General features: G+C 39.6%; 1 protein-coding gene across 2 annotated transcripts in view; it reads left to right on the top strand.

Annotated features, from left to right (window-relative positions):
- Positions 1 to 2,123: 2,123 nt before the first annotated feature.
- The window catches only part of TBC1D19 (TBC1 domain family member 19), a 49,125-nt gene continuing 38,827 nt past the window's right edge, over positions 2,124 to 12,421 (top strand). Inside the window, exons 1-3 of one of the 2 annotated variants that reach the window (XM_077177647.1) lie at positions 2,175 to 2,297; positions 2,549 to 2,604; positions 12,182 to 12,254. Coding sequence is in view for 1 of the 2 variants with exons in the window: in XM_054632969.2 (XP_054488944.1) it covers positions 2,199 to 2,297; positions 12,182 to 12,254 (172 nt within the window). In the remaining variant the exon portion in view is untranslated. Of the gene's footprint in view, positions 2,298 to 2,548; positions 2,605 to 12,181; positions 12,255 to 12,421 lie in introns of both variants that reach the window. The other variant, XM_054632969.2, reaches the window with a different exon arrangement.

Here is a 12,421-nt window from a genome sequence, read left to right as displayed (position 1 = left end):
ATATTCAAGCAGCAATCAATTTATTAATTAATATGATAAAGTATGAGCAATACAGCGCTGGGTACAGTGGGGGAAGTTTTCCCTCCAACTGCACACCGATAGTTGAGGCTTGCTGGTGTTTATGGAGGTACTCATCAGCTTTCTCAGCAGTTTCTATTCCCAATTTTTACTCCTCAGCAGTTTCTATTCCCAATTTTTACATCACAATTCTATACACTACTGTGATTTAGTTTTTCTCAGAAGGTATCCCAGAAAAGGAGTATCCCCAGATGGTGGGGGTCCAGCTTCCGAAAGAAGAAAGAAGTCTCCCAGCTGGTGAGGTCCAGATTCCAGATGTGGGTCCACCTTTTGATTGCAAGGCCTATAAATCTCATGACAGTGATGTCCAGCTTCCCCTGGTTGAAATTATTAATCCTTGAGTTGATGTTCATCTTCCTTTTTCAAGCTGCTTTTCACTGTTTTGTCAAGGCGTGAGATAAGCATGTTTTCTTTTTATATATTCTAAAGCTATAGTTTCAAAGATCCTTACTACAAGCAATATTCTAAAATTATACTTCAAAAGGTTATTATTGCAAAAATCTTTAAGGCTTAGCTACAAGCAGAAAGTTCCTGTCAAAAAGCAACATCCTGAAAGCTTTAATTCAAATGCTCTTCAATCAACTTAAGACTTATAAAGGTTAGTTGCGAACAAAGGATAGGTTCAAAGGCCTTCTTCCATGCTTTACTTTCCTCAGTTATTATTAGAATTCATCTTTATAACTGTCCCATGGTCGGTTTCCACACATATTACAATCACAAATACACACGTTGCCTGTATGTACCTGACATGAAACACAGCTTTGTATTTCACACGGGCTGGCTTGTATCCCTCGAGCAGCACACAGAAAGGTGTCCTGGGGCTGGACAAACCTGTCCATGAGAAGGCATCATCAGCCCAGGACCCCAGGCACCGCAGCAGCTGAACCGCTGCACTGGGACCAGGACCCGCCATCTCCTTCCCGTCTGTGAAAAACGCCAATCACTTGTTCTTAAAATTTTAAAAGTTTAATGATAATAAAATGGTTATAAAAATAGCAATATAATTAGAGTAATAATAATTCGGACAATTTGGATTAGGACAATATGAGACAAGAGAAACAAAGAGTTATGGACGTCCAGGTACCTTTTTCTGGGCAGCATAAGCCCGAAAAAGGACACCCCTCAACAGAGGATTAACCCTTAAAAGGAATAATCTGTTGCATATTCATACATCTCATACATGATGCATAAATTCCATTCAAATACAGGATTCTGTCACGTCATCGTCAGCTTCTTCCTCTGAATCCTAACCGGCGTTATCATGGCTGAGCGAGGCGGGAAGAAGTTAATTTCTCCTGATAAGAGAGCAATAAATTCTCTTTCTCTGAAAGATTTAGGTTTCCTGTGGCTGCTATATTGCTGTGAGTCCTTTCCTTAAAAAAATATCTTACCTAGCATAGTTTCTATTTTAACATTTTGTTATAACCTAAAACTATATTTAACACACTACTTAAGAAAACTAATACAGCACAACTTTCTAACACATATTATATTCATTTTAATATTTGCGAAAAGCCAATCATAAAATATGCATTTTTTACACCTTCCTTCCTTCCTTCCTTCCTTCCTTCCTTCCTTCCTTCCTTCCTTCCTTCCTTCCTTCCTTCCTTCCTTCCTTCCTTCCTTCCTTCCTTCCTTCCTTCCTTCCTTCCTTCCTTCCTTCCTTCCTTCCTTCCTTCCTTCCTGCCTTCCTCCCTTCCTCCCTTCCTCCCTTCCTCCCTCCTCTCCCTTCCCTTCCCTTCCCTTCCCTTCCCTTCCCTTCCCTTCCCTTCCCTTCCCTTCCCTTCCCTTCCCTTCCCTTCCCTTCCCTTCCCTTCCCTTCCCTTCCCTTCCCTTCCCTTCCCTCTCTTTCTCTCTTTTCTGTGCTTATATAGGAGGCCAGGACAATAAATTTTCCAGTAATTTTCTAATAAAACTTTGTGATTGTTTGCGGACCCTCTGACTTTTGTCGTTCCTTTCGCACCTACGGCCCCTGGGCCTTTCCTTCCCCCTCAGGGCGGAACCTTTCCGTGCGGCGCCGCTTTCCGGCCGGGCGCAGCGGCAGGCGGGCGCCGCTGCCGCCGTTGCCGGGTAACGCGCCGGTGCGGCGGCGAAGGCGGCCCGGCCGCGCAGGGCCCACCATGGTGGACCCGGACCGCGGGCTGTCCCTGACCATCGCCAGGGTCGTGCAGCGCCTGCAGGGCTCCAGCCTGCACTCCCAGCTGGAGCGACAGGCCCGGGTGAGCCCTGACCTGCCGCTGTACCCTCATGCACGCCTCCCTTCCGCGCTGCCCCTCCCCGGCGCTTTGTTCCCGGCCGCCGCCCCCGGCCCGGGTGTTCTCCTCACGGGCAGGGAGTCCGGGCCCCCGGCGCCCCTCGTCCCTTCCCTCTTTTCCTCCTTATCCCGCTCCTCTCCCTCCTCGGCGGGGCCGGAGAGCGGCGTGTTTGGTTTCTAGAGCCGTGTTTGTTGTGTTTTCTCTTGGGACCCAAGGATTTCGCAGTGAATATGAAGACTATCCGTCTGAAATCTCGCTGCTTCAAATATAGGTCCTGAAACGAATTGCTTTTTTAATCTTTAATTTGGAGAGCTTTAAAGTCCACCCACCCTCCCCCGCTCCCCTAGTGTCCCTGAGAAAATGAGGATTTGGTGAAAGGAAGTGAAAATAAATGAAAAAAAATACGGATGGAAGTAAATTTTAGTAGCTGGGATAGCAGTTGCCCTTTTTTTATATTTAATAACTTATCTGCACTTGGAGACAGATTTTCATATTGCAGCTGAATTTAATTTAGGATGTTTCAGATTAAAGTTGCGTCAATTTTCATGATAATAATAACCTAGTCATGGTGCTGTAACAAATATTGTGCATTACTGAAATATTTTGGATTGGGTTTTTTAAAATCTTGTGCTTTTGGTTTTGGGCTTTTTTTTCAAACACTGCTTAAAATTATACAGGTTGGGGATTTTTTGGGGGAGGTTTTTTGGGGTTTTTGTTTATGTTTTTTTTTGGTTGGGTTGGGGTTTTTTTGGTGTTTTAGGATATCATGTCCATTATTTGTCCATTAGTTTTGTTGCATTTTTAAATGAAACATGATTTTCCTCTTTGAATGTCCCTGAAGCTTTCTGTAGCAAGTGACATCACTGTCACACTGCCTGTCTTTTGTTTGTTTTGTATTTAAATGTACTGTTTTGGTCTCTAAGTGCTTTTATTAATGTGTGTCTGCCTTGCTTCTGTTGACAGGGCTTTCTAAATATTTGAATAAGCCAATGTACATGACTTGAAGGGGGCTGGAATTATGAAGCAGTGTAGAGGCTAGGTTCTGCTAAATGTTGGGAAATTAAGTATCCTAAAAAACCTGACATGAGGAGTGCAGAGTCACATCTTGTCCTCAAAACGGGCGGTGAACAGGGCTCTGTTCTAACTACTCTCTTCCTGTTTCTAACAAACCTGAAGGCACTCCCTTCCACAGGATTCTTTATCCCTGTCTCTGGCAGGGCCAGGTTCACGGTCACTTGATTCTTTGCATGGGTTTTTTGAGACAGGAGGCAGGTTGGTGTCCTCAGGACTTGGGTGGGTGTTTAGAAGGTGCTAAACTGGCTGGGTGGCTTGGTTTGGTGGAGCCATTTTGTGCAGAGAACGTGAGCACTGCCCTCCCAAGAGGGGGTTTGGAGTCTGATAGGGCAGTGAGGTGCCCAAATCCCTGCTGGATATGAGAATGTATCTGCTATGATGGCTTTGCAGAGCACTGTTGTACAGATTTCTTGGAGAAGAAAAAAAAGTGTTTGCATAGGTCATGATCATTCTAGTCATATCAAGTGCTAAAGGGAAAGAAAAGAAATACAGCAACAAATATTCAAGCTGATTCTTAGAATTGTGTGTGAAGGGTTTATAATAGCAGGTTAAAGCAGAGCTGTAGTTTAGTGTAGTGATCTGAAGCTTTATATGTACATCAACAATGGGATTTCTCATTCAAATGAATTATCTCTAGGAGATTGTAGTTTAAATTAGTAGGGCCAAATGTACACTGTGTTTGCCAGGAATCTGGGTGTTCTTGATAGAGGAGCCTTTTTTATTGACCTTGCAGGCATTTATGCTCTTCCATGTACAGAAGACTTGCTTTGTTTATAAAGCTTGGGCAGTCACGTTCGTGCTGCACCGTGCAAGGGCCCCTCAGTCAGAGGCTGCTCTCCTCTTCTGCCCTGGGCAGCTGTACAGAATTCTGGAAGTTTCTGCATTGTGTTCACTCTGTATTAAGCTGATGCTTGATATTCCTCCCATTACACGGGGTATTGCTGGAGCTGCACTGTCTAATAGGAAATCTCAGCTGCTGCTGTGCATCACTCCTGAAATCCAGTTTGTTGGTAGGATGTGATGGAGTTTTTTGTCTGCTGGTTAACAATGCTTGGTCTGCACAAGTTGTGATTTTGAAGGGTGGTCCCTTTTTTAGGGGATTTTAAACTATTTTGGGAGATGCACACTGTGTTTTAGGAAGTCTTTGGAATCAGTGCATCAAAGTGAAACTTTTGTTTTGGATATTTATACTGCAGCTGTACTTCACAAATATTCTTCATCTCTTAGTGTAGAAAATGATGATGATGATATTTGTTCCTCAAAAATACTTACTGTCTGAAAACACTACAGTCAAAATGGATCTTAAGGTCCATTATAATAATCCCTGAAATTTTGAGAGAATATGTAGTCTCACAAACAGGATTTTAGTTATTAGAAAAGCTATATTTTGTACATTTGTCTCTTATTTTCTAGGAAGGAGAGCACAGAATGAACAGTTTCATTGATGAGTTAACAGAATTTTGGGGAAAACACAGTATCCTGACATTATTTGTGAGTGGTGAGAGAGTAGCCCTGTGGTTATGAACTGATCAAACCAGTGCTTTGCTTGGCTGTCACTGGGAGCCTGAGCTGGTGTCAAGGGCTGTGATACACAATCTCTTTGAAATAACTTTGGCATGGGCATCAAATGATTTGCTGTCAGAGCTTGACTTCTGGGGATACCAAGATAATCACATTTTTATCCCAAGGATTAGAGTAGAGGTAGTGTCATGTAAGTGATGAATGAATAAATATATAAATGTTGATTTTTGTAGGTTGATTTTTGATATATTGATATATTACTGCAGTTAAGGAGAGAGATTAATGTGAGTAACAGTTCTAATGTACCTATCACTTTGGAATTTCTTCTGAGCATACTTTGTAGTGTGTTTGAAAGGAAAGAGTAGCAGTGACAAAGAGCCAAAATATTGGGTAGTAACTTTTCAACAGGTAGAATTGCTGCTGGTGTTAGTGGGGAGCAGAGGAGAAACCTCATTTTCTGGTCACAACTTCACTGTGCAAGTTTGTCATCAAATTTGCTTGTTTCTATCTTAATTTTTCTCTTCCCTTTCTGAATTGTAAATGTTTTTAATGTAGAGATTAGAGATGTTCAGAAAAACTAAAACATGGACATCTCAAGGACAAAATGCAGTTTTAAAATAAATTATTTTGTGAAATCTTGCTAAAATTCTGCTCTAGGGAAAATCTGTGTCAGTGAACAGACAATAAAAATGAAACTGTTCAGAGACATGAAAAAGTGCTACCTTTTTAGCACATTTTCATTTGCAGCCAATTCAGAAACTTCATTTTTCATGATCTTTGAAAACCTTTGAGTTAGGCTATATTAATCAGTTGTGATTAATCAGTCTTAATTTTTGTCCCATGCAAACCTCTAATAGAAATCAGTCTAACTCAGAGTTGCCCAGAACCTCTAGTGACAGGGGCAAATGATGAAGTTTAAAAAATACCCAAAAAAAACCAACCAACAGACAAAAGCTTCGGTAGTTTATTCCTAAAGAACTTTTCTAAAACAAGAGGTGACAATAAAATGAAAGGTTCTAAATGAAAGATAAAGGTTCTAAATTACATTTTAAATGGAACAAGAAAGACTCACAGTGCAAGGAGTCCCCCCTGCCATTTTCTGCATGAATGTTCTCAGATGTTTCTTGTAGGTATGGCTGGATTGGGACAACCTGAGGGGACTGATAACAAAGCATGATAAGGGCTGTTACAGTAGGCTAAAAGGGGTAATGCAAGTGTAAAAATCAGGCCTGATACCCATCCCACCCCACTGTAGCAATTCAGTTTGGGAGTGAGAATACATTGGTGGAGGTGCCTGAAGGTACGAAGAAGGTGGAGAGGAGATGTCCTGGTCAGAAACACTGTCCAGAGGAGAGGAGTCTGCCACTGTTCTTGGACCAGACCTGTGGTAGAACCAGAAGGCTTTAAAGACAGTTTGAACAGAGAGAGGTAAGGGTCTTAAGAAGACTTCAGATGGGGCAAAGGAGGAGGGGACTTCATTTGGGAGTGCTAGGAACATTGGAGCTGGAGTAGTGCCTAACTCTGCTTCTAAAGAAAGTGGAGGTAAATAAGCTTAGAATAATTTATTATAATTTATGGTTTGCAAAATGTCCCAGCATATTGTTTTCATGATATTTTTTGCCAGTTAAAAAAAAAGAAATTGATACCAATCTCAACTTATATAAAAGATCAAATTCAGAAGGGGAATGTTTCTATGCAATGCAGCATTTATTTAATAAAAGTTAGCAAACAAAGGTAGGCTCATGAGTCATCATGGAAAAGTAATGGTTCATTTTCATGCATTGTATTTAGCAAAGGATTTACTATGCTTGCTGATAGAGCTTGTGCCTTTGGTTTAAGTGGCTCAGCAGTAATATTTGCATTATAGTGAATTTTAAATTGAATGCATTTGAGTATGTGTTGATCAGATGATGGAGTTCAGAAGCAATGCAAGCTTGACTGGCTGAGTAGTCCTTTTTTAGTAATGTGATTTCTGGATTTTGCGTATGTATTTTATTTTCAGCACTAATTTTATATTCAAAACCTAGAAAATTTATTAAACATTAAAATTAAAATATATTATTAAAATATATCTGTATTTTTTGTACCACAGCATAACATTTGAAGCTGTTTACTTCCATATGAAGCTGATTGGAGCTCTCTGTATCTGCTAGGTTATTTTTACTTGTATAAGAAAGTTCACAAAATTTTTCCCTTATTATACTTTGTGTAGAAATGTAGAAGGGTTGGAAAATTGTCATTATAATCAGGGTTTCACACTTACTAAAATTTGTTTAGTTAGGCTCAGAATGAGTCTTCTTTCTGTTACAGAAATGTATAACCAAAACTAATCTTTCCCTTAAAGTTGCAGGGGTTGAAGTTTTTAGTGAATGTTTATGTTGAAATTGTGGTGGTTGTGCTTGAAGTGGATTTTACCAAGTCAGCTTGGTCCTTATAAAGTCCAGTTATGGTAGAATGAAATACATAAGGAATGGTGGATATTTATTAGCTTTCATTGAGTTTATTTCTTCTAAAGATGGGTTATATTTGGGGATTCTGTTTTATTGTAATTTGGGAAATAATAGCAATAAAACTGAAAAACATTGTGCACTTGTGAAGAAACATACTGAACAGTAATAAATGCTTTGAGAGAGTACATGTTTATCTAAACAAAAAGGCTTTGAAGAGAAATTATGGTTGATAGCCTGTAAAAATATTAGGATTGTGTAAAGTTATTTGCAGACTGTTTGCAACAGGATAAAAATATGTGTTCACCTGATGCAATTCCACATTTCAGTATAGTTGGATCACTTCTCTGCAGTGTTTATTCTTGTTGAGAAAAGAAATAGTTTAACACAGGAGTTATGCTGGAACACTTTGTTCTGTCAAGCCTCCTCTTAGTAGTGTGTTGCTGGTCCTCTAGTTATTTTCCTGTACTTCTTTGAGTGCTGTGATTGATGGATCATCTCTTGCATGATCAGTGCTGCTCCAGTCATGATCACTGAATGCCACTTTCAAATTTAGATGCTAATTTGTAAATAGGTTGAGCTCTGTGTTCAGTTCCTCTGTGAATCAATTTCCTATTTCCACCAATTTTATTATTTTACTGTTGTGCTATCCTTTTGCTTCCTTTCAGCCACAGCAGTGTTGAGTGTCTGGATTTTCTTCCATCTTGGCATCCAGGTACAGAGAGTACATTTAGGGTATCACTTCTGATGGTGACTGCACAGGTCCCAGCAGGATACCTTGCCAAAATCAAAGATGCACACACAAGATTGTTAGTGGTACCTTAGGCACTGGCAAATTTGGCAAAATTTTAGAAGTCCCCCAAGTCTGGGTGTGTACAGCTGAAGAATTGGGGGTGCCAAGAAATGCTGTAATGATAGCTTGTTTTATGAAGGAATGTGGAAGGGACAGATGTGTCTTGATTCACAGGAGGCTGACCAAGACTGGAGAGGACCATAGACATCCCACACCTGGACCTCAGTGCCATATCCATAAGATTATGCACAATACTAGTTTTACAGGGAAAAGTTGATAGGCATTAACATTTATTAGCAATGATTTGTTATTTCTTGCTGAAATGTTCGACTTTCAGGACTCTATATTGCCCTGACTCAATCTCTGAATATTTGCCTTTTTCACTGTTCTAGCTGTCAGCCTTTGCTTTCATGGATTGTTCCCCTGTATTGCTCACTCTCTATTACCCTGCATGTTATAGTCTCCTTATAGTAACAGATAGTATTTTTCTCATAGAAGTAAGATATCCTTTCATCAAGATGTGTGTGTTGAAATGGGTAGTTCTACCTGGGTGTTTGCTGTTTATTGATCATGCAGGGAATTAATTCGGTTCATGAGTACAAATCTCATCAATGTGGGTTTTTCTCCCGGTAAATCTTAGGCAGGCATTTTTAGCTATGTAAAGTTGTAGTAATGCTTTTTTATATAAATAAAATTTTGTCAACATATTTTTTATTCTACAGGGAATAAAATCACATGGAAAAAATGCAAATGAGACTTAGTGTGTTGTACCAAGCAGTTTAAAACAAACCAACCCTACCTAAAATATAAATACCTAAATGTGTTTTCCAACATGGTACAACACAGAAATAAATTAGATCAGCTAATACAAAGGAAAAACAAGATTATGTGGACACCTGGACTAGTAATTTTGGAATATCAGCTCTGCTAACTCCCCTTGATTCCTCAATTTAATTCCCATAAACACCCATATGAATTCTAAAGAGGTACCATACTGTTAAGTTACAGCAAAACAGTTCTGAAGAGAGTTCCTTTCACTTACCAAAATGAGTATTTTCCCTTGTTGTGTTATACAGAGCTGGAATTTCGTCTGTGTTAGAGCTGGCTGCAGCTGCCAGCTGAACTGTTTGCCACATTCTCAAGTATCTAATTTCTGATTTGAAAACTGATCAGCAATCCTAAATTTCTGTGGCTCTCTTGTTCTGCTTATCACTTAGGAATGTGTTAATTGTAGTACACAAGTAAACAAGAGGGAAAATGTAAATGGGAGGAGGCTTTTGCAACTGAACTCTGAATTGGTAAAAGTGGAGACAAAAGTGCCCCCAAATTTTGGGGGTGGTGGGGGGGAATTTTCACATTTTTTATGTGAAAATTTGTCTCAGTACAGGTTTTTCCAGTGAAGAGAAGAAAAAGGACACAGGAAGGATGTGAAACATCTAAAAATAGATATTGCAATAAGTTAAAGATGAGCCTGAGAATATTGGCTGCATCAGGGCTAGGAATAATGAAATAATATCTGGCTGAATACATGGGCATGAAGAGGTGAAGGTAACCAGTGCAGGTTGATGCACTGATGTAATCCTTAGGAAAAATTTTCCCCCTGCATGCTGTCCTGTTTCCTTTTTGACTGCCTTTCTGCTGCATACAGGAGTCTCTGGATTTGATGTTCTGCAGCTGGGGAGCAGGTTCTCTTGGGAACAGCAGTTTACAAGAAAGACCTCTGTTGTTCTTTTGGCCTGAGAGGGAAAATGGGAAGTAGTCTGTGGACTGAACTCCTTAATGCCTTCTAATGTGATATGCTGTATCAATTTCCAGAATTTCCAGGAATCTCCAAAAAAACCCCTGTTGTTGTCCATAGGAGTATCAGATACTCCTTAATAAGCCAAGAGCTCACAGGTGTGTGAAAAGCAGAGAATTAAAACACTGTTCTGATTGCACTTACATAATTTCTTGTACTGTTTCCAGTGTCAAAATAATTAATCCCTTTTATAGCAGATTGTACAGGAGGTTTCCTTTCTTTGTGTGATTTATCATCTGTAATAAGTTCTATTTGTGAGGGGATTTTTTTTGCATATCTAAAAAGTATGCCAGACCTGACACTCCATGGACCTTGAGATTAGAATTAGCCATATTTAACTCAAAGACAAAGCTGAACATTTACAAAAGGGTGCACAAAAACTTCTGAGGAACAGTATGGCAAAATCTGCCCTGCTTGATGTGTGTTACTTTTTTAAAAATTTCTGCAGTAAACACACAAAACCACTGCCTTGCAGCAGAGAAAACCTTCAGCCTGACAAGTGTCCAAAAAGGACATAGGACTTCCCATCAAAGTAGCTTCAAAAGGAATTCTTCATAAAATCCTCCTTGAGGTTTTTGTTTAAAAGGGTATTTTGTGAGCTGCCCAAGAACACGCATAAAAATCTTTGTTTCCCAGATATTAGTAACCATCCTTTGCCAGCTTTTACTGTTGTGCTGGATGGAATATGTGTTTGTCATTTGACATGAGTTATGCAACTCACCACACCTTCTGGTCTGTGCTCATGATGACCTTTCTTTCTCAGAAGCATGCTGAGAAATAGTCTCTTTGCTATTGCACTTAATAAACTAAATATAAATGCCTCCCTTACCTGTAATGGCAAGGGGACTTGAAATGCTGATGCTGTTATTCTCTCCATTATTGTCCATTCCTCTTTTCATGTGGGGAAAATGGAAAGGTTTTCTTAAAATTCTGCATTGTGAATTCACCTAGACCAGCTTTTCCAGTGCAGAAACACCCTTTTCCATGTATAAACTGTAAGGCAAAGTACAAGATTTTGGAGTTTTAGTTGTGTGCTGTGGACTTAAAGCATGCCATGTTGTCAGCAGTGCTGTTAGGGCTGGAAGACTGCCCAAGTTGGTGAAAGATTATTTTTAATTAAATAAAAATTAAAATTCTATTGCAGCAGGAAAGCTTGCTGCAACAGAATTAGCAGTTGATATGCCTAGAGCACATTGTTGAGTAGCTTTTGGTAAGAGATGCCTCACATTTCTGTATAGATGATATGGCCATATGCTTCTAACATATGCCTGGAGCTGTCATGGCTGTGGACACACAGATCTTCTGGTGTTATTTTCAAGTTAGCATGCAGCATTGCTTTTTTTTCTCTAAACCTTTAGCTTTATTATCTCATCTTAATCAGCTATTGCCATGTACCATGCATAGGAAAATATGTCTTAGAAGGCACTTCACAGAAACTTTTGAGTTTCTGCTTGTTGTTCTTTGGGTCCCTTTGTGATGAGTTGGTTTTCTCCTCTTGGTCTAGCTGCAGAAGAAGGAGATGCTGCAGCAGCTGGTCCTGCTGTTGCTGAAAGATGTGCAGCACCTTTCAGTCTTTGTGGTTGTGTCATGGTATGGTTGTAAAGCTGGTTAGTGTTGGTTAGTGCTGGTTTAATGCTGGTTAGTGCTGGTTAGTGCTGGTTGGTGTGTTGAGTGCATTTCATTGCAAGAGGCTGTATATACCCAGCAGTCATATCTGCAGTGGGGAGTGTTCGGTGCACAGTCAGTTTTTTGGTTTGAAAGTGGCATTTCTTACCTGAAAGAGGTGAACTGTGGGAGGTTAAGTGAAAAATTATGGAATGTTTTCAGTTTTAATTCTTTCAGGTGAAGTACAGGGATTGGCTTCTAGTTTTTTCCATGTGTGCCTTATGACCAATTCCTTAATGTGTACAGTCTAGCATTTGGGCTAAGTATGGGGGGTATTTGCTCAGATTATTAAACATGTATGTTTATATGTGTTCATTGCATATTCTACTCCTTTTTTCTCTCTTCTTCCCCACATAACACCTTTTAGCATTGATGAAAAAGGTGAAGACATTGAGTGAGAAAAAAGTTAACTGATATTTTTGACTACTATTGCTCAAGGAAGGAGTTTGCTTTGGGTGTAACCCTAAGCATGTTTGTTACTTGCTTTATAACTTGAATAATGTAATTTTTCTTTAGTTCTTGATGCTTATTTATTTATTTTTCATATTAGGTTAGCCTACACAAACCAGAAATTAAGCTGGAATCTCTAAAAGAGGATATTAAGGATTTTCTGAAGACATCAGGTTTGTAATACTTCATTGATATATTTGTGAATAGGATAGATGTATGTAGGAACATATGTGATATAAGTGATGAAAACAGTGCTTTGTGGAGCTTGGTGTCTTGTCACTGACAGTAGCCAGAAGCAGACATTCAATGATTCCAGATTATTAAATCAGATAAAGAAAAT

The sequence above is a fragment of the Agelaius phoeniceus genome, chromosome 4 (assembly GCF_051311805.1).
Source record: "Agelaius phoeniceus isolate bAgePho1 chromosome 4, bAgePho1.hap1, whole genome shotgun sequence".
NCBI lineage: Eukaryota > Metazoa > Chordata > Aves > Passeriformes > Icteridae > Agelaius > Agelaius phoeniceus.
Note: the sequence above shows the minus strand (reverse complement) of the source record. Positions and strands in the feature narration are given on the sequence as shown.